Source organism: Pezoporus wallicus, unplaced genomic scaffold (genome assembly GCF_028554395.1).
Source record: "Pezoporus wallicus isolate ANWC-B61680 ecotype Strahan unplaced genomic scaffold, APGP_CSIRO_Pwel_v1 scaffold_7383, whole genome shotgun sequence".
NCBI classification, from domain to species: domain Eukaryota; kingdom Metazoa; phylum Chordata; class Aves; order Psittaciformes; family Psittacidae; genus Pezoporus; species Pezoporus wallicus.
In genome coordinates, this window is record NW_026636323.1 from 1,616,463 (window position 1) to 1,642,534 (window position 26,072).

General features: G+C 44.7%; 1 protein-coding gene and 1 long non-coding RNA gene across 2 annotated transcripts in view; one reads left to right on the forward strand and one right to left on the reverse strand.

Moving 5' to 3' along the window:
• The window catches only part of LHFPL6 (LHFPL tetraspan subfamily member 6), a 140,069-nt gene extending 117,885 nt beyond the window's left edge, over positions 1–22,184 (reverse strand). Inside the window, exons 1-2 of the mRNA XM_057399996.1 lie at positions 22,076–22,184; positions 19,121–19,679 (exon numbers count right to left, since the gene is read on the reverse strand). Of these exons, the coding sequence (XP_057255979.1) occupies positions 19,121–19,505 (385 nt within the window). The 5' untranslated portion in view covers positions 19,506–19,679; positions 22,076–22,184. The remainder of the gene's footprint in view (positions 1–19,120; positions 19,680–22,075) is intronic.
• Positions 22,185–22,773: 589 nt separating this feature from the next.
• Positions 22,774–24,625, forward strand: LOC130594235 (uncharacterized). The gene is made up of 2 exons (XR_008971026.1): positions 22,774–23,286; positions 23,821–24,625. It is a non-coding gene; the product is annotated as an uncharacterized LOC130594235 (long non-coding RNA).
• The last annotated feature ends 1,447 nt before the right edge of the window (positions 24,626–26,072 follow it).

The following is a 26,072-nucleotide window of genomic DNA, read 5'->3' on the forward strand; positions in this document are numbered from 1 at the left end:
AAACAGGCAGGCGCATATCTGTATTTCAGCTACATGGGGAGCAAACTTGGAGAAATCCCACAGGAATCAGTGGCATTGCCCCTGCAGTAAACAAGTGTGTAAGAGTATAATTTTAGCTGACAGACATACACAGGCTCCTGTCACTCCACCACTGTTTACAGCATCAAAAAGGCTGTATTAAATACGGTAGAATGATAAGGAATGCCTTTCTTCTCTAGAAAACCCTGCCTTAGAGAGAAGTTGAAAGCACTCTTGAATTTTCAGCAGCAATAACTTCAGTAGGAGGTTCCCTCTGGCAACAGTTGAAAAGGCTGAAGAAGACATTCACACAAAAACGCATCAAATCCCAGAAACTTGACAAGAGCGGGTTATGAAGCTGAACAGGATTGTTTAAAGCATCTGGCATCTCTGTAATTTATTTCATTTGTCCTTTTCATACTGCCAGAGAGAGTCTGCCGCACATGTGAGAACCAAGCCACGTCACTGGATGCCTGATATCGCACCAAGCCTCATGACTAGTGACAAAAAGTCTATTCCATTTAATTGCCAGGTGTCAAACAAACTCATTACAGTGCATGGAAGGCACTCTGTGCAACTGATCACCTGGAGAGAGTTATTTCTGTGGCTGCTGACTATACAGTCATAATTAAATAAAAGCAAACGGAGGAGGCACTGAATAATTATGACTGCAAGATAAATAAAATGATAGGTAAGTAACTTCAGAAGTATAATTTAAGCCTCTTACTAAATAAAAAGTATCAGCATCTTCTGTGATATGTTTTCACAATTAAGTAGTTCAGAAAATTAAAATAAGAAAACAATAAAGTAAGTGAAGTGTTGAACTAAAAATATCAAATATATGTGACATGCACATAATAGGCAACAGGTACAAAGTCATTCTGACTCACTCTTCCCACATGCAAATGCAAATTCTGTGTCCTCTGCTAACTCTGTGTGCCAATTAATCTTGCAATCACATTATCACAAAACTCTGTTGTCTGGCACTTTTTCTTATTTCACAGCACATAAGGGACCTGCCCCAGTTCTTCATGGGCACAACTGCATAGAGACTCCATCATTGGGATATGCCAGAGAGTCACTTTAACTGTGTTAGACCTTGCTTGACAGGCTCAGCTATATAGGATTTCCTGCAATTTTTACAGTGAGGTGTATCAATGCCTTGGTTCTTCTGCAGGTATCAGACACAGACCCCATGTCACAGTGCTGCACAGTGTATCAAGGTCCCACTTCCACAAATGGTAAAATTCCCATCGACATCCAAGTGCTGCTGTTCCCACCCAGTGCAGACACCAAACCATGGTAATCCATCACGTGGCTGTGCTCCTCACACAAGAAACTCTTGGGTCGCATAGAGGCTGTCAGCCTGTCTGCGGGAAATTTCCTGCTATTCCCCAAAATGCTATGAGGGAGAAAGTTTGTTTCTCTTTGCCCTGGCAAGGAGATATGGGGGCATACTTCCATGAGAGATTGTTCACCCTTGGATGAGGTATCCAGATGAGCAGCCCTTCTGAAATCAGAAGATACGAAAGAAAGAAAAGCTTCTCCAATTCCGGCAGCTTGAAGGTTAAAATGCATGAAGACAGTGTGTGTGGGGAGAGCTTTTGCTCTTCCCACTTTTTGTTTCACACCTATGTTCCCCTAACACAGAGCAGTTAAGAATATGTAGGGCAGTACCAACCTAAAAAGTATGTTCCGTCCACCACTGGTCTGAAATGTTTCCTTCCTTGTGAATATGATGTCATATAGCCTGCTGCAAAGTACTACTTGTTCAGTGCCACGTAATCTGCAGAGCTAGTAATTGCTCATTTGAAAGATCCAGTTAGAAAGTGTGGTGAAACACCCTAGTAACTCCTTTGAAGAATTTTTAATCCACATTTCATTAATCTTCTAAATACATATTTGCACAACAGATTAAAAGTGCAGGAATTATGTATTTTTCATATACAAAAGATGACCACATAATGGCTTCATGAGATCTTCAATCTAAAATCCCTTTTCTGGCCTGCGTAGCAGATCTGCTCCTTGTTTGTTTGTTTGCTTGCTTTTCTGGCCAAAAGCGTACAGGATTATTGCTCTTTCTATGCAGGGAGAACGGAATGTCCTTAACAAAACTCATCAAACGCAAACACAACAAAGCAGCTCTAACCTACAAATCTATCCATGGAAAATTTCACATATTGTACAGTGGTCTTTCAGTTAGTTTCAGCCTGTGACCTAAGACCATAGGAAGTGTCATGGACCTTTGAGGGGTCCACAAAAGGTAACCAAGCACAGCAAGCTTAGCCATGCCTTTCAGCAGTCTAGGGAGTCAATCAGTCAGGAAAAGTTGAAAACCAGTCATCTAAACAAGCATATATAATTTTTGTACATAAAAGAAGCTATGACCTCTTTTGAACCATGGAATACCATTTATTATTACAAGAAGAGCTTCACAGAAAAGAAAATTAGCTGTGTCTTTCAGTTAGGACATGCCTTCTGCACAACTAGACTAAAAAAAGCCATTTAATTATAGCAGCACAGAGCTCAACAGCGTAAATTGCCTTGAGAAACAGTGTGTGTTAGCTTGTCACTGACGCTGTTTGCACAGTCACCCACCAGCTCAGGCTGCACATAGTATAAATTTCTGTCTGCCTCAAAACTGCCAGGCAGATAATCCTTTAGTCATAACTTTGTGTAAGGATGAGGCACATTATTATACCTTTATGTTTTAGTAGTGTCTCCATATGACAGCTGGCTCAGTGAGTGCTGAACCTGAGACTTGGAAGACCTCTACTCAACACTTCTTTAAACATAAGTTTCACATGCAATCTTCAGTAAGTTTCTAGCCTCCTATCTGCAAAATGGAAATAATATTCTTTGCATCTGTGCTTAAATACTCTGTGAAGACAAATATTTTATGGAAAGGTACTCTTAGAATATTGAATTCTGTCAATCAGCTTTGCCAGAGATGACATCAAATTGAGTACTCCAATAGTGAAAGGGAAAAAAAAACAACAATTATGCACTTTTAAACTCCCTCAAATCTTCCTTTTTTTGCCATACTGTTTTGCCCTCATCATCCATCTTGAAGACTGATTATCTCTGTTAAAGATGCACCTGGCTTCTCATTTTACTTGTGAATATTTGGAGACAGGCTGCAATGAAAAATCTGATTGCAACTTGTGAATTCACATTTAAACCTGTTGAGACCGTAGGCATGTGTCAACATTTGCTTTCCATTCTTGTTTATGTACTGTTCAAGATCACTGAAAACCACACCACCCTTCCCTTTGGTTTAGAGCAGTCCCACTCTATATTCAAAGCAAACTTGTATCCCTGATCTGCAAGCAGTGCCTCTCACCATCTGTTAGCAAGACAGAAGTTTCTCCATTGTCCCTGTATGTTCAGAAGTTAGGAAAAATCTCTGATATTTTAAAGACGATCTGAGCAGTCTGGATTTAAATAGGAACAACCACTACCACAATGACTAAGGAACGCTTGCTGAATACAGCATAAGTACTTCAAAGAGTGTCCTGGGAGGAAAGGGGAAATGTGAAAAGTAATGGCTTCCAGATGGAAGATTCAATCCAGGTTCACTGTGTCAATGGATGAGGACATAGGTCACCATGTACCAAATTCAGAGGTAAACAGGAGTAGTGGGGGCTGTTATACTCTTGCCAAAGACTAAATTAAGACAACTTTCACAATGAGTAAGCAGAAAAATATAAAAAATTGGAGGAAAGAAACTAATCCAGTCCAAACCACCTTCCACGCCAAACTTCTTCCCCTCCTAGGTCTTTTCTAGCTACCTTGGCTTTACTGGTTGTAGTAGCAGCTGATTCTATGCAGTCTTTTGAAACATGCAGACTATTGCTGCCCTATTTAAAACAAAGATAAGATACACAAACAAACAGATAAAAAACCCTCTCTATGAAAAATTCATTCTGCTTTCTTATTTTTACTACAAAGTCATACAGCCTAAAATCACAACACAGTATAAATTTTGACTATCCTCAAGAGGGCCACTGAAATGAAGCATTTGCTTCCTGAGCCTCATTGACTGAAAAACATCTTGACTGGGTACATTTAAAACTGCTGCTTATCTGAACTGTTTTAAGAGATTAGTTTTCATATCTAATATGTTAATGTTTCACAAGTAAGAAGATTTTCAAGTGACTTATTATAGCACATATAACTCGTTAGAGCCCTGAGCCATTTAAGCTGCTACCTTAGACAGTAAATGCCAGTTACACCACTGCACACCACCTCAGAGTCTGCCCATGGCAGTAAGCAGTTTTGCAGATCCTCTTCCAAAATCAAGTTAGATTCTGTCTTTCAGTAGGCTATTTCTCAGTGGTTTATAATTTCACTGTCACTAGCATGTCAGTAAGACAGTGTATCTTTTGAGCACTGATTAATTTTGCCCTGACACTACTGAAATGTCAAGTATAAATTTTAACTCAGGTTCAGAAACGTTAATCAGTTTTGAAATATCCATAGATTGCATATATATCAAGGCCTGTAAATACTCAGAGACGCCTGTCAGAATCCACATGACATTAGCAGTCTTGCTTCTTTCTTGCTGAAGGCCCACCAAGCTAGGTGCTCATCAGGACTGATAATGAAATATATCATCTTGAAACAAAAGGACATATTCTCATATTAATGTCTTCTAAGATATCAAATATGAAGATATAACTCCAGGATTTACATTTACTTGCATTCTTAAATGATCTTTTGATTATTTACTCTCTCAGAGCTGCCACTGGCCACACTGATAAAATGGTTCTGTAAATACTGCTGTCTAAAATAATCCTGTGTATTGCATATATGCATAATTATAATCATAATATGCTTTTTTTGTGGTTTAAACATCAACCATTACGCTAGGTATAAAATTTATAGGAATCTCCAGACTTTAGGATATAAAGTAATTGTTAATTATGTGAAAGAGGAAGAAACTTCCCCCAGAGCTATTTGACTACTGAACAGTCTGCTATATTAGGTCTGCTGCTTACATTGGAGCATTTTGTGCTGGAAACACCGAGTAAATATCCTGAACTTCATGCCCTCATTCTAAGACAAAGAACAATCCATATTCTTCCATTCAGCTTAGTAGGAAAATAGCTACAGAAACTCTTACTTATGCCTTCATCCATGAAACCAGTGTACTCAGCCAACCTGGAAAACACAAGCAAGATTTCAGTTCATACCCAGAGGTCCATGCACTGAAACTGTACTCTGGAAAGATGTTTTCCATCCCCAGAAGAAAGGGTGAGGCCACCTTTTCCAGCCAGATCCACACAAGGGCTGACTTCAGCGGCACCATGCCAATTTGCACTGGCTGCATACCCAGCTCGCTCTTCAAAAGTGACACTTGAAGCACAAAGCACTCCAGCAGCCACTGCTGTCTGGAGACACGGGGGAAACCGGAGAGCCTGTGCTTTCCTGGCAAGACACCCTTGCTTTCTTGGCACAGCTAAGCTGCCTCCTTCCCAGTAAACTCAAGCCACTGACTGAGATGTAAACTACAGTCAGTCTATCCACCAAAAAGATGCTACATATGTGAATGCATACGGCTGACCAGTCCCGCCCCATGGGAAACCACCAAGGAAAAGGGGCACTTTGGGGAAGACTCTCAGTGGGTCTTCTCCCACCAGGAGCCACAGAGCACAAAGGTCCCTCCTGCAAAGGAGGTAGGAAGCTGCCCACAACCTCCAGCTTTCCTGAGGGGCTTAAGGAAAACCTAAGGTGTTTAAGGAGGCTCAAGACTGTATTTGGAAACACTGTCTGTGAAGGGACTATGGATACCTTAGGGAAGATGAAAGCAAGATGCTCCATTAGTTAAACTGAAAGGGCTTGAACCAATACCTTCTAAAGAGTATAAGGAAAAGTTTCATCAACCAGAATTCTCATTCTGAAAATGATTTATGGTCTTCCAAGCCTGGCTGACCTCGGCTTGCAGTAAGGCACAGGTCTGTCAGTCTCGGAGTTGCCTCTGAATGTGGAGCTCACTTTCAAGAACTTTAAAGCTTCACTTTGAATTAATTTTTAATTAGGTACTTTTTAAAATATTACTGAGAAACCATAGCACATTATTTTTGGATATTCGGTTTGGCAGGCTGAAAAAGGGATGGCATTTGAAAAGGGCCTGCAGTCTGCAAATAAAGGCCCTTTAGAGTGCACCTCAAAACCACTTACACAAAACCATTTCTACTTGCACAAATCTGCATCCAGCATCTGCCTTAGACACAAAATTGAGAGAATGCTGCTCTGCACTAAGGAGGAGGCAGCAGCAGTGTGGACAAGAGATGCCAGGCCCACACTGGGGTGATTGCGTTTCTTCACTCCACCTACCAAGGACTGAGTATAGGATACGAAAATGAAAACAACCATGTTTGCTCTCTGCACTCACATACATACACACACACACACACACACACACACACTTACACACACACTTTCCTAACAAAGCAGCTTCCTTATCTGTATTTGAAAAGAAAACTCACAGAGACTTACTAATCAGCCGGGGTTGCAGAAGGTTTGTCTCACAACCTTGGGTTGTCAATCCAACCAGTCCACTAGCTCTCCTTTTAAAATAAAGCTGTGATTGGCCTGAAGGAAATGAAATTTGTCTCTTAACAGCAAGCATTTTAACTGCACTTTTGACAGTCCTCAATGAGAGCACCAGAGAAGGAAGGGAAGCAGCTCCTTTTTTATCATCATGTGAAAAACACTTGCAAGCTGTCCTGGCTTCCCATATCTTAGTTTTCTACATGGATTTGCAACAGTGTCTGCATCATCATCCCCCCACCCGCTCTGCCAAATTCTTATGATACAAGCACTTCACAAAAAAAGCGCAATTGCTTGAAATTACACTAGAGTCAAATGTTGATAAAAAGGTGTCACAGAGGGAACGAAAACTAACTGCTGTGAAATTTAATGAAACCCACTGTGTGCCAAGGGCACAGGCAGCCAAATTGAATTTAAAAAGGTGCCAAGCAGGGAAGCTTATAATCAGACTAGCCACTATGTTAGATGAGATAAGCAGAATGACTTTTCTCTATCACAAGATCAAAACAGACTGCAATTCTTATGCATGAAATGAAAAGTTACATTATTTATCCTCCCAGCTTCCTGTGTTCTTAGCACCGGATCTCTGGCTTAGTGGCCTGAAAAGGAATTTGCCATCTCCAGTGTAAGACTTGTCCCAGCACTCACAGGGCTCTTTCCTGACACAGTTTCTATTGCAAATTGTTATGGAAAAGAGGAACAAGCTAAACAAAGTTGTGAATAACTCGCCAAAAACTGTCTTTAGCCATAGTGTCCCCTTCCACAGCCTGGGGAATAAATAGGAAATAGAAGATTACACTAAAGTAGGAGAAGAAAGAAGCAACAGACTGTTATCATCAGATAGCTCAGTACTCACAAGGAGAATGGTTTGCCAAGCATCACTGCAGTGTAGCCTGTTAAGAAATCATTTTACTCCTTAATTATTATATCACCATTATTTTGAGAGTATTACAGAAAAGCTTTGTCTCGCAAACAGAACTGCGTTTGCATTCATTCATGCCTCAAACTCTGGTTGAGAACAAGGAACAAAATAGATATGCATTCCATCTCTGCTGGAAATAGTTTCAGCTATATTCTTTATTTCAAGTGGCTTGGGAAGCTATCAGTAGTTTGGGGAACACATGGGAAGAGCATACCGGTATTTGCCTTGGCCCTGGGCCACACAGAGAGGCTCAGGGGGTCTGCACCTTTGCCTCACTGATGGGTTTCATCACCACAACCTGCTCCAACTTGCTGGACTACTTTCCAGAGAAAAAGTTTCTAGTTAGAGATTTCCAGTACTGAACAAAGCTCTCCAGAGCCAGCCACTGGGTTTCTTGTAAAAGAACCTCTTGTAAAAATGTCCTGACTTTTATAACAACCTCCTGACTTTGCAAAATGTGCCTGTAATGGTTTGGGGAGTTGTGTGGGCTGTAAAGAGCTTTATCCCAGTATTTAGTGCCATTTACCATGTTTTTACTGCTGTGCCAGAAAAAGGACTTGAAAACTAACATAATCCTTGAAATCTAGGACACACTACAGCACAGAAGTCTTAAGTTTTGTGTTTTCCTGCATGTAACCCATACAACATCTGAAAGACCCTTTGTGAGTCAGCATTAGCAGAAAATACGTATGTCTGCAGGTACAGCAAATGGTGCTTTACAACGGGATGAAGCCCCTTGCAGCATCCTCCTGTACCCCTCTGCATGCTTTCTTCCCTCTGCAGCATCCTGCTTTCCTCAGTCAGCTTTGCCTACTGTAATCCTGGCCTCTGACTGTTCCCACCTCCACCCATACTTTTCCGTGTCTGCAGTTAGTAAAAGAGCTTTTAAAGGGATGCAGGTTATCTGAAGAGGAAGCCCTACCCATGAAAGTAATACATTTGTCATTTGTTACTAAGCCAACATTTAGAGGTCTCCTTTTACTTACTCCTCTACAAAGCACACAATAAATTTGTCAGCATAGGTTTTTACCATAGCAAAAATGCACTAAACCTCAATCTACTAGTCTGACTTTGTTTCAGTCAGGACTCCTCTGGAGCAGCAACTGTCTCTGTCTCTTCCCCCAGAACAATGGATTTCTAGAATTTCCTACATTATAACAACAACCACAACTGTACAATTGAGGATGTTGGTACAAATTTCCTAGGCAGATGTACTAATCTCCAAAGGACATTTAAAGCTCGTAGTCATGCACAGTGTCTAGGCTGAGTCACAGCAAGATTCGAAACGAAGTTTCCTCTCACCCATACACTCACAAAGGTCCCTCAAAATCATGCTAGCCCAGTTTCTATAGATTCTCAAAACGAAGAACTTTGTAGTACGTCCTGATAACCCTTCACAGTACCCAGCATTCAGCTATATTGTGCCTGACCTGAATTGCTTGTGATGCTCTGAATATCAAGTTCATTCTCATCTAAAAAAAAAAAAAAATTGAAAAAATGTTTTCATATATAGGCTTTCAGTTACTGCAGACTCAGACAAAAGCCTGAACTTGTAAAGTCAGGTAGCACACTCCTCAGAAGCCATAAGGCTATTTCTTACACTCTACCATGTTAGCAGGTTTCATATCCTTCCACAGGGTGCTGTATTTCAGAAGCAGCTTTTGTTATTCCAGAAAGATCATTCATGGCTTTATCTCAAATCCTGTCTCCTCAATGAAAGGGACAAACTCTATATCCTTTCACATTTATTAGAAAACCATTCTATCAAATCAACAATACCGCTTTATATTACAAAGGCATCTTTATTGGGAGACAATGCAAGACAAGTGAACTGTCAGATTGAAAAGGAAAGGGTCAAATCTTTACATTACTACAGAAATTATATAATGTTTATCAGAACTCTGCATTTTCTGCTTCATTCTCTCTGGAGCTGTTTGGATCATGCTACATGATAAAAATGATTTCTAATAGGTGATTGTTTAGGATTTCTTTCATTACCATTTTCTTTATATTCCTCCATACTACTGCCAAGCTCACTAAAAGACTAAAAGTCTGTTAGCCCCGTCAAGAATTGTACCTGCAAATCAATTCAAAATGGTCAGTCTTCATGAAAGACTGGACTTTGTCAGACTTATGCAAGAACACGTGGACTCAGGTCATGGTACACCAACCCTCTCAAAAGTTTTGTTCTAAAGCTTTAGTCCTGCTACAATTAATATTCCGTACCTGGTGAATTAGGTAGGATCTGGCATCCGATGATTGTCTTTGCACTGCTACACAGCAGCAATCTCCTCCAAATCCCACTAGCAACAATGAGTAGCAACAGCACTGAGCTCCAGATCCTGCTCTCCCCTGGGTCCCATGAAGGAATATTGTGGTTGATGTCAGTAGGTCAGGCTCTAAGAAAAAGCCAGCCTGGAGGGAAAGAAGTCTGTCTCTGTTCCCAGACGTACCTGTGACATCAGAGGATTGACAGTGGAACAAACAGTGTAAATGAGATCTAATCAAGCCTAGTGATTCAGCCTTATCACCAGCACTGTCAGGGTGCATTGACCATGCCCAATATTTCATGCGTGAGAAGATACAGGACAGCTACTAGAAGGGATCTGTCAAATGCAATATTGCCTCTGTGACCCGTGATGTCTTGTGGTGGCAGAGTCATCCCAAAACCAAGTAGAGGATGTTCTCCTTAGTCCTCTGTGGCTTGAGGCCATCCTCACATGGTCTGAATGCCACTTAAGACCTTGCATTTGGGAAACATAAAAAGCTTAACATTGCTTAAGTCAGGAAAGGCATTCCACAGCGCCAAAGGAAATCCTTGACCAGGGAGGACCCAGCATGATGGCCACCACAAGGCATGCAGCTATCAGTGGAGTTTCGGTTTAAAACTACAGTCCATTTCTTAATCACACCATGCTGCTTCCTATCTCCTCACTGCATGAAAAGAATACATTGGTTGCCCTCAAGTTCGATGCCTGAGTTCATTGAAACGATGAAGGAGATTGAAAACTGTCTTATTGTACTTTGTAAAGAATAAATTAAAGAGCTTAGAAGGTAAAAATTTGTATAGGAAAAGTAAAAGGATGTCAGTGAGAAAAGGAGAATGAAGGTTGAATATTGCGACAAACTTCCAAGTCGGATGCCTAGTAAACTGAGTTTCCTGAGGTAAATGAATAAAATCCAAAACACATTACATAGACATTTAACACCAGACTGGACAAAATCCTAGAAAATACACCACTGGGAACAATCCTGTCCTGCCTGTAGGGCATATGACCCTATCCACACTGGAAAATACTGAAACATTTTGATGCCTAAGTGAAGTTCCCAGAGATACTCAAATACTTCATGGAGCTCAGCAAGCAAAACAAAACACATCTTTCAATGCAGAAACAAAATTCCTAACTCTAGCCCAGATTCTGGTCTAATCAACACAAATGCAGAGGATCTCAAGTAAAGTAATTCTGAATTTACTTTGACTCTACACCAGCAAAATAGATTGTTTGCTCCCCTGCCTCATGTTTTCTGAAGTTTCATTAGGTCAGGCAAGCAGCGCCTTTTGAAATGAAAAGCATCACAGAAGTGCTGAGCATCATTGCTCCTTTCTAACAAAAGAGGGGAGAGAAAAAGCAAGAAGTCTGAACTTCATTCTACAGATAAATAAATCAGCACTCCAGGACCTCTTTAGATCAAAAATTCTGCTCCTCACTGCAAAATTCTGCTTAAATACAACACAGCTGCAGCAATACTCAAAATACCACTTTTACATTCAACATCAATATAAAAACAAAGACAAGCAAAGAGATCCTTCCCAATATTTTAGCAGCATCTTTTATTTTTAATAATACATCAGCACTTGCATTTTAAATGTGCTTCCAAAGCACATAAATTCTGACTTGTAGTATTTGCTCCAGACTGAAACTCTGCATAGGTTTGGGTTTGGTTAGGTTTTTTTCTGTATTTAGCCAAAATTTATATTGGAGTAAAAATTATAGGTGGAGGGAAGAATCTGTGTTTCCAAGCACAATTCAGTATAAACAAGTTAATTTACAATTTACCAAAGTAAGTCTTCAGAAGGAAACTCAGCCTCAGAACCACACCCAATTTAGGCTAATGTCACAGTCAAATAATCTTATCTCTAGGATAGAAATATTGATGTAATTTGTACTAGTGTCTCTGACTTCAAAGGACACAGAAAAATATGCAGCCTGTAAGAGCTCTGCTGCTGTTACAGTAAGATTTTGAAATACTGAAATAGTCAAGATACCTGATGTGGTTGGCGACAGAAAGAAAAAAACAAAGGCAGCAGGGTGTGATACGATGGTTACTCATATTTGTCTTCTTCAAGTTGCATTTCTACTATTCCAACAGCATTACAACTCCCTACTTGCTCTGTGCTGCTCATGACCTTGCTAGCAGGGATGGACTCCTCAGGGCTACTGATTCTGCACTTCATAACCAGCAATGTTTATTACTGATTCTTTCCTGCTCATCTGCTCTGTTAAAATGGTTGGTGTTACTTAAACAGCAAATCTGTGCTAACTCAGGTCTCCTTCAGTGGGACTCCTAAGGGAACAATCGCACAAAGAGCTGTGCTGTTAGATCTGTCGGAGCAGCAGTCTTTAGCAAGGCTGCAGTCAGAACTTCTGTGAGCACAGTAAAAGCAACCACAGGAAATGGGATCCTTTTAAGAATCTAAGGATCTAAGTCTGTACCTTTTCTTTACCTATTTCAGGTAAGTACCTGTTGACTTTTATTCCTCTCCAATCCAACTTGATGGCCCATGCACAGAGGAAAGATTCAAGCAATACAGGCTACATCTGATTAAGAGTGTAGGAATCTAAATAATGTCATTTATAAACTGGGAGTGACAGAGGACATATATTCCATTGGTTCAGTTTCCATCCTGAATTTGTCTTATATGTTACATCCTGTATGAATACAGAAGAGAGAAAGCTGGCTAATCTTCAGTAAAACATACGCTACAAAATCTGTTAGGATAACATCACTGTCTAAATTCCCTTGTTCTGATCATCTTCCCAAATGCTCCCTGCCTTAACTCATCTGACTCCAAACCTAAATCCAAGAATTTGACTCTGTGCTGTACCATAGTATGGGAAGGTATTTCATAGTGCAGGAAAGCAGATATTGAACATAGGCACTAGTAGCTGCAGGATGCAGTTTAGCAAGTCAAAGTCAAGCCAAAAAGGGATGGAGCTGCAAAACTGTTCACTGCACTCATCTTCTGCTGGATGCCTATAGAAAACCGAAGAGATAACTGGTGTGAAACATAACAGCTATGAATCAGCTTCTATACAGGTTGTTAAAGAAACCACAACATAGCACAGCTTAAATGAATTAAAATCAACATAACTTTGGATCTTAAAAAAAAAAAAAAAGAATATTCATAATGATCCTCAAGAAAATGTAATTTTGCAATTATATATTCTTGGTACTACATTTTTAATATTTGAAATAATGATCTGGAAGGAAAAATAGGGTAATTCACTGAACAACTTATGAAGATCCTGCTTTTCTGAAGTTTATTAAGCTCAGACTAGAAGTTTTTTTCCCACAGATATACTCTTGTTCAAACCAAAATTACATGAATGCTGTCCTATGACCCATGCTACAGCAGACTTCAGCTTAAATACAGTGTTCTCTGCTGACCTTATTATTGCTGAATCTATGAGCCTATGACATGCCATGCAGTCACGCACTAGCAACGTTTAACAGTACTCTGTTCCTTGTGTGCTCTTCTTCTGCTACCTCCTGGTGAGGCATCTGTCACTTTCATATGTCCCTCTTGCTGCGTCTTCATATGTGCATGTATACACTGGATTACTACCTAGCCTGCAGTTTGCCTTTGTCTAGGATGAGGACTGCCCTTTCACATGCCTACATGAGCACAGCAAGGTCACTGAATCTTTGCATCTAACAAAAGGAAAGAGAGAGGAAGATGTGGTAGAACAGGCCTGAGCAGCTAACTTGCAGGTGAAGAAGAGGGCTTGGTGTTGGATAGAAGAAGGTGCCCCTCCCCAGCCTCCCCCCAAAGTTAGCCTTTCGAAAAATGTTTTTAAGCTAAAGAGGATGAAAGAACTAAAAGGCCATTTTTGCATGGTTTTGCCTGAGGTTTTTCCAGGTACAGATTCTGGGAGGAGTTGGGAAGAATGTGTATAGATGGCCAAAATGGATGAGATAGGCTTGAGGAACTGCAAAAGAGTCTGGGGTAACTGTTTCCTTCCTGGAAGTGTCTTGATCATTTCAGGTCTTCCCTGTCCCTGGCAAGGCTCTTCTCAGTTACATTTTCTCCCTATAGGCAGAAAATGATCCTGACCTTAGTTTTCCAAGCAGAAAGCAGAGAGTCCCACTTCAGCTGTCAGACAACATAATCGTTACTGGTCACTGCCTGCAGCTCAACAAAAACCTTTACCAGGAGTTTCTCATCCCTGTAGTCAACTAGAAGCCCCTACTTACTTTGCCAGTCTCAGAACCAAAATTGATCCACAGGTTGTCTCTGACATAGTTCTTGAAATACGATTTAGGTCCAGCAACTCCTTCTCTCCCAAGAGCCTCCTCTTCTTTAACTGTTTCCCAAGTATTTCCTTTGAGGAACAGCTTCTCTACCTGCTGCCACAGTGCTATGACTTGGTGCTCTTCCCTTCTCTGCCCTCTACATTTTAGACTTCAACCTAGAGTCAGATTCAGCTATTAGTGTGTTAATAACCTGCAGATCTCCCTTGTACCTGTATTTTTAAAACCTCCAGCCCAAAATCTCAAAGGCTTTCTTTAAGATTTTATCACTGACAACACAAAGCCAACACCCCACACTAGACATTCTCCTTATCTTAATGGAGCGCTTCTTATTCCCCTGCCCTCTTCACCCAGCACACACTTGTCCTGAGCACCCTATGGGAGATGGAAACAATTACGGCCACTATGGGCATAGGAGATTTGGAGAAGGATTCTGCAGTGATTTCATGTGGTGCTAAGAGCTTTTTCCAGAAAGCCACTTTTTTTTTCTTTTCTGAGACAAAATCAGAAGTAGTTGGGATCTGTGTCCCCTTTTCCTCAAATAACCAAATGCTCTTTTCATCACCCCCTACTGCAAGAGCTCCACAGATTTTCTACCCAGCAATTCAACCATAGTTTCAGGAGTTGCAGTACTCCCATGAGACATGAGGGAAACAAAATAATGAGAGGAAGAGAAGGCACTGCTGAGTATTTTGCTCATTTACCGAAGGGAGTAGCAAAACTTGAGCTTTACTTGAGTACAATCAATGAGGGATCAGTACTGAAGCTGACAGTATACAAACCCCATGGCTACCCAGTAATCACAGAGAGGGCTCACTTCTCACATGCCACTCAGAATCAGGGCCAAAGTGTGAGGTTCAGAGAGGTGCCTAAGTCAGCAGGTCATTACATGCTGCGTTCCTTTGGATTCATACCCCTATGAGCTTGGATTAGCTGTTCTATGCAGCCAAAGGGAGTTCTGAGCTAGCAGCTAGCATCTATAATTCCTGTGTGCTGACCATATTAATGAAAAGCTTCACCTTGCCAGCATAACGCTCCTTAAATTGACCATCCTTGCAATACTTGTGTCTTTTGATCTACTGCTTCTCATAAAACTGGATAAGCTTTAAGTTCATTATGTTCTTAAAATTATTGCTATGTTCTTAAAATCATTGCTCTGCATTCAGAGAGCAAAACTATTCACCAAATTAGTATGTCGTATCTGAGCTATCTACCTGCAAATTTTAGTCTCCCCATTTGAGTGTAATTGACTTGCCAGAGCACAATGAATCAGTAATTACAGGCTCCAATTTGCAATAGATTTGTTAAACTTCACTTCCTGCTGTCATGGCCTCAATAGTTATGGACAAAGATACATCCTTGTAATCTGTTCTAGACACATTATATATGCCTCAGTCCTCCAAACATTCAAAGGAAACCAGCTGGAAACACTGCACTTACTGCTATCAGTGAAGACTGTATCCATCTACATAACTGTGCCCTCAAGAGGTTACAGACAGCATGACTTTCATCTCAGTTGTCAGTTCTTTGAAGCAATCCAACAGAGATGTCCATGAAGCATGTTCTGAGAAGCAGCAGTTTGTCAGCCATGGACTGCAGACCACTGACAGCCACTGCAGAAATGGCTGGCTTTGGGGTGTTGCCTACTTCTTGTTGCCCACCACCAAACTGTGTTAGAAAAAGCTAAAATTAGCATTGTTTTTCATCTAAGCAATTGCTGTAATGACTACAGAGCTGCCACATGACCATGCATGGGAAAGGAAGCGGTTCCCATAATTGCAAATGGGAGGAAAAGTCTATGATGCAATCTTCCTGGTAGGAACAGAAACTCAGCGTGTATCATCCCCAAATCATCTTAAAATACATGCATGCTCTGTAGCCAGGATTATCTGAAATAGCAAATACAAACTAAGTGTGTAAGATCAAACAGTATCTAAAGAGCCGTTCTGACTCCGCATGGAGCTGCAATTCTTGCAAGTTCTGCCATTCAATTTTTATGATAAGAGCAGATTTATGGTATAAGCATGCATGAATAATTCACTCCCATGAGCTTCCACATACAACTCGGGGAAATCCCAGCTGTAAAACCTTGGCACCGTTTCTCTAGTGCGGGCTGCACTGCCTTTATACAGGTGCTATTCCACTGACCTACTTGGAGTTACTACTCCTTCATACTGCTAGAAGGAAAGGATCAGGCTGCTTGCTTACCACCTCTGGTAAGCAAACCTCTCTGCCACCTCTTCCCAGTAGTAAAAATGCTTCCATTGTGGAAGTAAGTTAGTTTTAGCAGCCTTAGTGCTTTGGCTCACCACAGCTTCAGAGGCTTGCAAATCTCACCCACTCATGGGCTTCCCACAACACTCTACTGTCAATTGGCTTAGGTCTTCACCAAGTCCATGTTTTTAAATCATGCTGAGAAAATTACTTGGATCCTGGACTCATGAAACACTACTAAAGCCATAAACTAGCTACCCTGAGCATGTCTTTATGCTGGTTTCTAATTTCAAGAGAAATATGGTTTATTTCAGTGCTCACCCTCCACCACTAGAACAGGAGCAGTGTCTTGGTACAGGTGACTCAGACAGAAAGAAAGTGAAACTGCCTAGCCGTCTCCTTGCCCTAACACAAAATAGCATCACTCAGTGGGCTGCTTATTACCCCAGGGTTTTTTCTTCATATAAAGATAGGACAGGGCTCTCCCCCCCCCCCCCCCCCATCAAAATGCATATATATATGATAGTTATATTTGGTTAGATCTCCAAGTGGAGACCAAGCAGAATTAGTCACTGTACTGCCACTTAGACATATTCAAAGCACAAGCTGTGGTATATAAGTAAACCTACAGCTGTAGTACAGGGAAGAAAGAGCTGGCATTCCTGGTTAGTAAATAAAGTGAACAGCTTGTGGCTATCTTGACATAAAACAACCTAATAATTATAGTGTCTGTGTTAGACATCTGAATAAATGTAGTCACATCACTTAAACAGTGATACTATACTTATTTATAGCAGCTAAGGATCTGATCAAGGATGTAAGGATCTGATCTTTACCCTAATATGTCCCTTCAGTTCATCCAAATTACTGGCCTTCACCACCTGGCCTCTCCCTCATGTCCCCACAGTTGGTTTTTAAGCAGGTTAAGAACTGACAGGTTCTCACTTGGTTCGTTTCATACACACTTCCAGCAGTGCTGAGTGAAATGAGAGACAACCATAAAAGGCAGTAGAGGAGAAAATCAGACATGCAAAGTTGTTGGCAATTTTCATATCACAAGTTCACATTTCTTTGATATGTCACCTACAGAGGACAAGCACTGCCTGTTCATGCCCCTCCAGGCAGGATGGAATGCTGCCTGGTCAGCTGGGAACAAGCTCTGGGAACGGACATGGTAGGGTCTGAAGGGACCTCTAACCTCCCTGCACAGCAGCCACCATCCCGCCTCAGAGAATGGTGCATGCATCCAGCCCACACCATGTCATGGGGAGCGGGGTTCCTCCCATGTCCCCCAGCCAGCCGCTCACCGATGGAGCTGCCATGTTTGCTGGGACGGCTGTCAGCAGACACAGGCACGGGCGGTCCCGCTCCATGGGCAGGCAGGAGAGCAATGCCACCAGAGAGAAAAGAGCTAAACTCTAAACCAGATGAGCCAAGCCAGCAGCTGGAAAGAGGGGGGTGGTTATAGCACAAGCCTGTGATGGCTCTGAGTGAAAATAGCTAGACCGAGTGGGCTTGCAGAGTGTCACCAAACAGAAAATCCCCTCCATCCCCTGGATGCCTGCCTGGATCCTATAATGGGGCAGGCTTCAAGAAGCTGTAGCTCTCAGCAGAGTTAACTCTCTAGCAGCTGTTGCACCTTCTAATTGTCAGACAGATTAAACACAGGAAGGCCTGTGCATTGCAAAGCTGAGGGAAGGGTGAAATGATAGGGTTGGCTTGCTCTGAAGTGCAGAAACTACTCAAAAAGTTGGAGGCAGAGCTGCCCGTGGCCAGGACTGAACTGTGCTGGCATTGTCTGGAGGCTTGGCACAGGGCCCTTTCCTTGCCTCATTTGTCTGCCCTGAGCTGGACAGTAGCAGAGTTTTTGTCCTGTGCTTCCTTGAGGCTGCAGACTTGGGATGTATCCACACTGCCCTTGTGGGCAAGTTTCTGTTCGGTCCCTCTGTAGCCTGCTCCTGCAGGGCATGAGCCAGGGTCCCTAGCTGGGACCAGACACTGCAGGGCACCCAGAACACTGCCACCTGCACCCAAAGCTCAAGGGAACACATCCCTTTATGGGAGCAAACACACAGGGGTGGTGGAACACTTGCACCAGGCAAAAGTGAGTGCCAGTGAGCCGCATGTCACCAATGACAAGAGAGTGATGATTTACTGGGAAAACTGCCCTATAAAAAAACACACTCGAGGATCCTGTTTATTGTCTCATACTCTTCAAACACTTCACAGTTACAAATACTCTGTACAATTACAAGCTAAAAAAAGGAGAGGAGGCAATTCTCTCACGCTTATGGACTCAACAAACCTGCGGCACCATCAGAGCGCAGCATGGGTCAGGCAGCCTGGCAGGGCTCCTTCTGGGAGACGGTGGGACACCCCTACCAGGGATAAGCAATCCCCCACCTCAAACCTTGGCCACGGACTTGTGTCAGATCTATGCAGATGCAGACAGCAGAGGTGGAGGGAGCTCTGCCAGGGATAGGGTAGGAAGGAGAAAGATGTTCCCACATAACACAGCCTCTCCACTCCAAAACCATAATGCTCCATGGAGCTCTGCAGTCCCATTGCTTCTCCAGGTACTGCCATCCTGGCAGAGCTCTGCTATAAACTACAGCCCACAAAACCACTGTGAAGATGACGGCCCACAGAAGTCAACTTGCCGTGCAACTCTCAAAGGCTGCACAATGACCAAGCAGGGACTTGAGCACAGGAGAGTGACCAAAGGTGGCTGTGGGCCACATCCAGACAACCAGCTCAACCACCAAGGGAGCCAAGTGGCCTCACTCACCAGCAGAAAGTTTGGCTCATCCCCTCCTTGTCCCCAAGCACCAGTGGAGTCTTCAGACACCCTCATCCCCTCCCCACATGAGCACTTACCCCCCAGGAACTGGATGCCTCCTGCCACCCTGCCCACGGTCCTGGAGATGAGCTCGGACACACAGCAGCCCATGAGTGCTGTGAGGGCCACCAAGAGGAGCAGCCCACAGCCCAGGCCCGTCACCACCGTGCAGATCCTCCACTCGGCACTCGGGATGGCCTGGAAGGAGGCATAGCGGCCGCACTGCTCCACCATCACGGTTGTCTGGCGGCTCTCATCCCGCACTGGGTAGGAACACCTCCGGAAAGTGCCGAATGAAACCGATTTCTCCAGCTGAGACCCCAGGAGCCAGTAGGGCATGAAGAAACCCACGCAGGAGGCAGCGGCACAGAGGAAGGAGAGGAAGGCCCAGACAACACCGGCACAGGTGAGGCTGGAGGCCATCTCTGTATTTCCTCCAAGACCCCTCGTGATGGGGAGACAGAAAAGCAGCTGTGTGTTTTAGAGCTGTTTATGGATAATCCGAAGTCTCTCAGCCTTGACAAATCCTCACGCTGGGAGAAGCTCGGATCCTTACAGCCAGGGGGATGTTTCCTCCCATCATGAAGTCAAAGGTCCCTATAATTAAATAACATAAAAAAAAAAGGAGAAAAATGCAAGTTCAGTAATACATTAGAGAAAAAAATTGTTTACCTGCCAGAGTGCTTTTCCTTCCCACACGACTTTTCATTAAGACATTTCATTTACTGCCCCATCCTTGCAGGCAGCGGCTAGTATTGATGTCAGTGATACCAGCTGCTGGGTCGGTGGGACAGTGGTGGGAAGCAGCCCGGCTTGCACAGGCTGCTGTGTGCATCCAGGAATGCTCTGCAGCCACCTTCAGGGGCTCCCTGTGTACTTGCCTACTCACTGTTCACTGTGCATCTTGATCCTTTTCATACGGATAAAGAAAAAAGGCGAGGTCTCATTTATCCTTAGCTATCAGGCCTTCCTCTTGCGAGGTCTGGGGAACGTGCTTCCCATTATACCTGTCCCCACAGCTTCAGTGCAAAACTGCTTGCAGTGCCTAAGGCTTTTCAAGATCAGACCTTTGTGGCTGAGGTAAACCTCATCAACACACCCCCAAGCAAAGTCTTATGAGGTGACATTTTTCCAGCATTCCCTTACGTTGCTTGCATCTTAAGTGCAAAAAGGAGCCTTTTATCACTTGATGTCCAGAAGTGCCAGGAGCCCAAACTGGTAGATGAAGACACCACTACATCTTTCGGATTCGCCCACACACACCCTCAAACAGCACATGATTAGAACAGAAGGGTCTCTCAAAATAGTCCTGTTCACACTCAGCCCAGCTCCTTTGCTTCTTTGCCTCTTCCTGCCCAAATCCAGGAGCCTTAACCTCTCTGCTTCCTCCTCAGACAACTCCCAGCCTCTAAGCTCAGTACCAGTGTGACTAAGTGTGTTTGACTGCCACAGAAACCCACGTGCTACTTCCCAGAGGTTGGGGGTGTTTTTCTTGATAAATCCACGCTGGATCATTACTCCAACTGTATTTGTAAATTTATGATCATTTCTCACAGTTGCTGCCAAATTAATTCCGATAGCTATTTATACAGGGGCTTTTTCTTCTAAGCGTGATTAGACACCAATCAGTGAATTCAATTCATGTACAGGCAATAAAAACAATAGTACTTCAGCACAAGGAGGGAATGTAGAGAAGGAGTCTGTAAGTGAAATTAAGCATGTGCACCACACAAAAGTTTTGTTTACTTTTAAAAACTAAGAAAGACAATTCTCTTCTATAATGTTAAAAAAGGCCTATGCTGCTACTCAAGAAGTATACACCTATTTACAGAAATGCCTTTCAACCTGCAAAACACCAAAACCCTGGGGACAGAAACTTGAGAGAGGGGCATAGGGTGCTTCCATCCTTCCAGAGACACCTTCTTGAGAAGAATCTGCCTGTGTCTTGGCGTGGGACCACATGTCTAAGGCAAAGTGGGTCACGGCACTTGGGGAAGATCATTCCCTAAATCAGGGGAGGAGGTACGGCTGGAAATAAGGCACAACATGAAGGCTCCAGGGGTAGGACTGAGTGCGGCGGGGCAGCAGCTCTGCCTCCCGGAGGCTGCCATCCCGCAGCCGGGCGTTTTGCGGGAAGGTGGGCTCTACCCTCCGGTCCCGAAACCCCGCTCCCGGCCCTCCAGGGGTAGGAGGGGGCGGCGGAGATATCCGGCTCCCCCTGAGGGAAGGCGGCGGCCACGAACCAAAACTCGCTGGGGTGATGCGAGGGGAAGGCTGCGGGGCGCCCGGGCGTCGTGCCCGCGGCACCGGGAGAGTGCGAAGGGGAGCGGAAGTGCAGGAGATGAGGGGGCAGGGGATGCGGGGGGGCGCCAGGGGGGGGGGGGGGGGTGGGACAGGGAAGAAACTGGGGGAACTGGGAGTTCGGGAGGAGCAGGCTGGGAGGGGAAGGGGGTCCGGGAGAGAAAGAGAGATGCGGGCGGGGAAGGGCTGGGAAGCAGAGGTGCCGGGAGGGCAGGGGGCCAGGGGGGCCAGGAGGACGTAGAGCCGGGAAGACAGAGGGGCCGGGAAGGGAAAGCGGTCCGGGTGGCAGGGAGATCCGGGAAGAACGGGGGCCCGGGAGGGGTACGATGAGGGAAGGCAAGGGGATAAGAGGACTGGGGATACGGGAGGAAAAGGGAGTCTGGAGGGTCCGGTGGAACGGACAAGGGATGCGGGGAAGAAGGATCCGGGAGGGGCAGGGGGTCAAGGACTGCAGAAGATGTGGCCGCGCAGGGTGGTCACGGGTCGGGAAGGAAAGGAGGTTCTGCGGGATCAGGGAACCGGAGTCATGTAGGAGATGCAGAGCGCAGGGAGTGCTGCAGGTCAGGACTCCGTGACAGGAAGAGGGTTCAGGGGTCCGGGAGGAGCAGGGGTCCGGGAGGAGCAGGAGAGGTTCGGTGACAGGAGTGCCGCACGGGCCCGGGAAGGTGCCGGGGTGGCGAAGGGCTACTTACTGACACGCCGTGCGCGAGGTTTGCCCGTCGCGGCTGCCAGGAGCACATGGGCGCGGAGCCGGGGCGTGGGGCCGGCGGGTGGCGGCTGCCCCAAGCGACTCTCCCGGCGCGAAGGCGAGGCGGGCGGGACGGAGACCCTCGCCGGCCCGGCCCGTCTTCCCCTCCCCTCCTCCGCACGTTCCTCTCTCCCTCCTTTTGATTCCTCTGGAGGCAATGCACTCCGCCGCCTCTCCTCCCCCTTTCCCCACCGCCGCCTCCCCGGGCGGGACCTGCCGCGGACGGCGCTGTTGAGGGGCCGCGGACGGGGCCGGGGACGAGCGGCCGGGCGACAGAAGCAGCGGACAGACCACGGCGAAGAATGGGGTTCTCCTGAGCCCTCCCGGGGCCGGGTGAAGGTCACTGCTCCGAGGGGTCGGAGCGGGGTGGGGGTCCCTGCTTCCCGAGCCCGGCCGGGGCTGGGGCGGTGGGTCTCGGGGGCCGGAGCGGTGGGTCACGGCTCTCCGAGCCCGGCAGGGGCTGGGCTGTGGGTCTCGGTTCTCGGGGGCCGGAGCGGTGGGTCACGGCTCTCCGAGCCGGGCCGGGGCCGCTCGGTCTGGGGGCGGCGGGAAGCACTGCGGCGGCGCCGGGCTCCTCTCCGCCCGCCGCAGTTCGGCGGCTGCCTGCGGGGTGTGGGGAACGGTGGAGCCGCTGCCGGAGCAGAGGGCAGAAGAGGAAAAAGCCGGCAGGGCAGGAGTGTTAGAAGGCAAGAGGAAGGCTGCAGCCCTTACATGGGAAAATACGGGCTAATCTCCTGATGGGGGTGGGCGTGTGTGTGTCTGTCTGTCTGTCTGCATTCGAGCTGCTGATCCAGCATTTTGATAGCAACAGTTCGGGAGCCTGGTAGACTACAGCGGGAGTGAATGTGACCACACCACCCAGCAGCTCATCCCGGCTGGGTTAATGCTAGCGGAGAGACAGGAGCTCCAGTCCTTTCCCAGAGTGTCTTCAGTGGGAAAGTTTTGGGGAGGGGTTGCCTTCTGGGGGCGAGGAGGGATGGTGCACATAGAGCCTCTGGGAGAAAGGGAGATTTCCTATTCGGCTTTTTCTTCTCCGCCCTGCAGCTTGAATAAATTCCTTCACAGAGAAGACATTTTTATGCTAGGTTTAAATTGTGTCAGCACCAGACATGCAAAATATCTTTTGTAATGTTTCTTCTTCAGTGCTGGAACATGGTACGTGATTTAAGTACTGATCATTAATATTATTAATGCTAAATGGAAATGAGGTTTATTGCACTCAGCCTGTGTTTACACCATTTAATAGTAACAACAGTCATGTTCAGAATTAAATTACTTAACCACTTTATTGGTTTGGGGTTTTTTTTATAAGACTTTCAATTTTCCCCCATAATGCAAAGTCTTAAAATCAGAACACTACTGAAAATGAATATTTTCTCAAGGGATAAAAAATGGATTGGAATGTATCTAGCAAGATCGAGTTTTCCATACCGACATATCAAGCGTATTCTTTAAGGAAAAGTGCTTCAAATCAAAGGATTAGGTTAAATATAGGCTGAGTGCTAGAATATGTGCAATAATGTGTTTCACAAGGAAGACAATGAAGGCATACTCCCAAAACAGCCATGCTACCCTGGCTACCTCTAGGCTATATCCTCATGGTATACACCTGTATTAGTGAGTAATGTGGATTAGTCTGATCCGATCGGTTGGTGTTGAGGACCTGAATATGTTCACACTTTTCCACAGGGTCTTATTTTTCAGATTTACTCCAACCTGGGTCTATGGACTGAGGGCCCCATGAGCACTCACAACACGTCAGATGCAGTCCTGGAGCTTGAATTCTGCCTCAGTGCCCTCTGCACCCACTTTGTGTACTCACCACTGCTCAGTGAACCGCAGCCTGGTGAGGCTGATCTGGAGATTTACTTCAAAAGCGTGCCCTTGATCCACACCAAAACATGAATGTGGATGTGCCCACGGCGTGACGGGCAGAAAGAGAGCTGGTGTGACTTTCCCAAGGCTGAGAGCTGGAGCCTGCTCCACAGCATACCATTCTAGCACCCTCCCCTCAAATCAGCTTTCTGCCTGGTGCCAAGCCTCCACCTCTGAGAGCACATTGGCTCTCAGGTCTCTTCTTTGGCAGGGAGCTGTGCAGTGTTCCATGAGTATAGACACTCTTCATTTACTGCTTGCATGCCTTCACCTAGCTCAGTCAGGTGTTTTACCTCCTGCTATTCATTGTACCAGGGCCTGAAATAGCAGGGATACTAAGCTCCCTGTGTCACTTGAGCTGTGCTATTGGTGTAAAGAAGGAGAAAAATCAAGTACTGTTATTAACCCCACAATTATTTAAAGACCCAGTCTGACATTCTTTCCTTGGCCAGGGGCCTTGCTTATAATGGAATTTTGATAAATGTGTCTAAATTAGGCATGTGTTGGGATTAGACATGAGTAGAAATTGCTTGGCATTAAAATTGTGGAAAAACTTTGTTTCACACATGTGAACAGTGTCTTGGTTAAAACTGGCTTTATAAACCTAGGGAGAAGCAAACCAGTATGCATTTCTTTATGCAATTTATACCTTCCATGGTATACACCAAGGTCCCCAAGTCAGTGTTTGCTTGGCTAATGGCATCTCTACAGCAGTTCATTTACTTCCCTTATATGGCCTTTACATTCATGCCCTGAGCTGCTGCCATCCTGCATTCCCTCACAGAAACTGTACGCTGAATTCTACATCTCTCCTGAAGCATCTTATCTTGCCAACTGTCTCTGAATGCCCCCACAAGCTGGCTGCATAACTTCAGCACTTGTAGGGCAATAAGCATTATTTCACCATCCATTTTCTGTCAGAGGAGTTTTGTTTTGATTAGAAACAAACACATTGTGTGTATAAATTAACATCCAAATTCTCATTCCATTTTTTTTCCTAAGGTTTACAACACAGCACGCTTCAACTGTATCTGCATTTGCTCCCCTTTCAGAGAACATTGTTCTTAGAAGTATTTCTGCTGGGAAAGTTAGCAGAAATATTTCAATCACATCTAGCCTGTCTGAAAGAAAACGGGAGTTATCACGTGGTGCTTCAGGATCCACAGTCCCTTTTGTAACCACGAAAGCAGATAGACCTCCTCAGAGCAGAGCGATAAAAGTCACAGTCCCCAAGGTCTTCTCTATACTGAAATAGCAGCTGGTTTAAAAACTGGTTTTAGTGTTTTGAAATTTAAGAGAATATGCTTCAGAGTTGGTCAAGGGAACCTGAGTCCCAGATTCCCCACTGCTGGAGCCTCTGGAAGTCAGAGTGGATCAAACGCCCATGAATACACTGTCAGAAAACTACCCTGGTAGGGATACGGGGAAATATGCCTATAGATTTTACCATTTCTCTTCTCCCTAACCCATTGACTAAGCTGCTGTTACAGCTGGGGCCCTACAGACTTGATGGAGCTAATCAGAGCAGCAGAATAAAGGCAGAAAATCCTGTCACTGGACCTAACTCAATCCTCACATCACAGGGAACAATACACATCACAGGCTCGGCCACAGACTCTTCCATCACAGCATATCCTGTAAGACAATCCACTGTCTATAAAATGCCATAGGGAAATATGTATGTTCCCAAACTATGAGGAAAATGAAGCAGTTACCAAACCTCCATCTTATTCTTCAGTCTTTGACAATAAAAAGAAACAAGACGTTTTTATCTTGCAGGCCACCACCTGGTTTTCTCTTGTGTGGTCTGCAGGAGAGTGATCATGCAGACATGGTTCCGAGCATCTTACAAAACTGGATCTTCAGGTCATGTCTGTACTTGATTTCAAATGAAAAAGAAAGGTGTAGGCACAACAATAGACTTGAGGCTACATACTGGGAGCAGCAGAAAGTCAACCCAATTATTCAAATACAGTCACTAAAAACCAAACAGACAAGTATTGCTAGGAAAATCATCTGATAATTAATATATTTGCCTGAAATACGTCCAATCCCAGCAGCTGGGA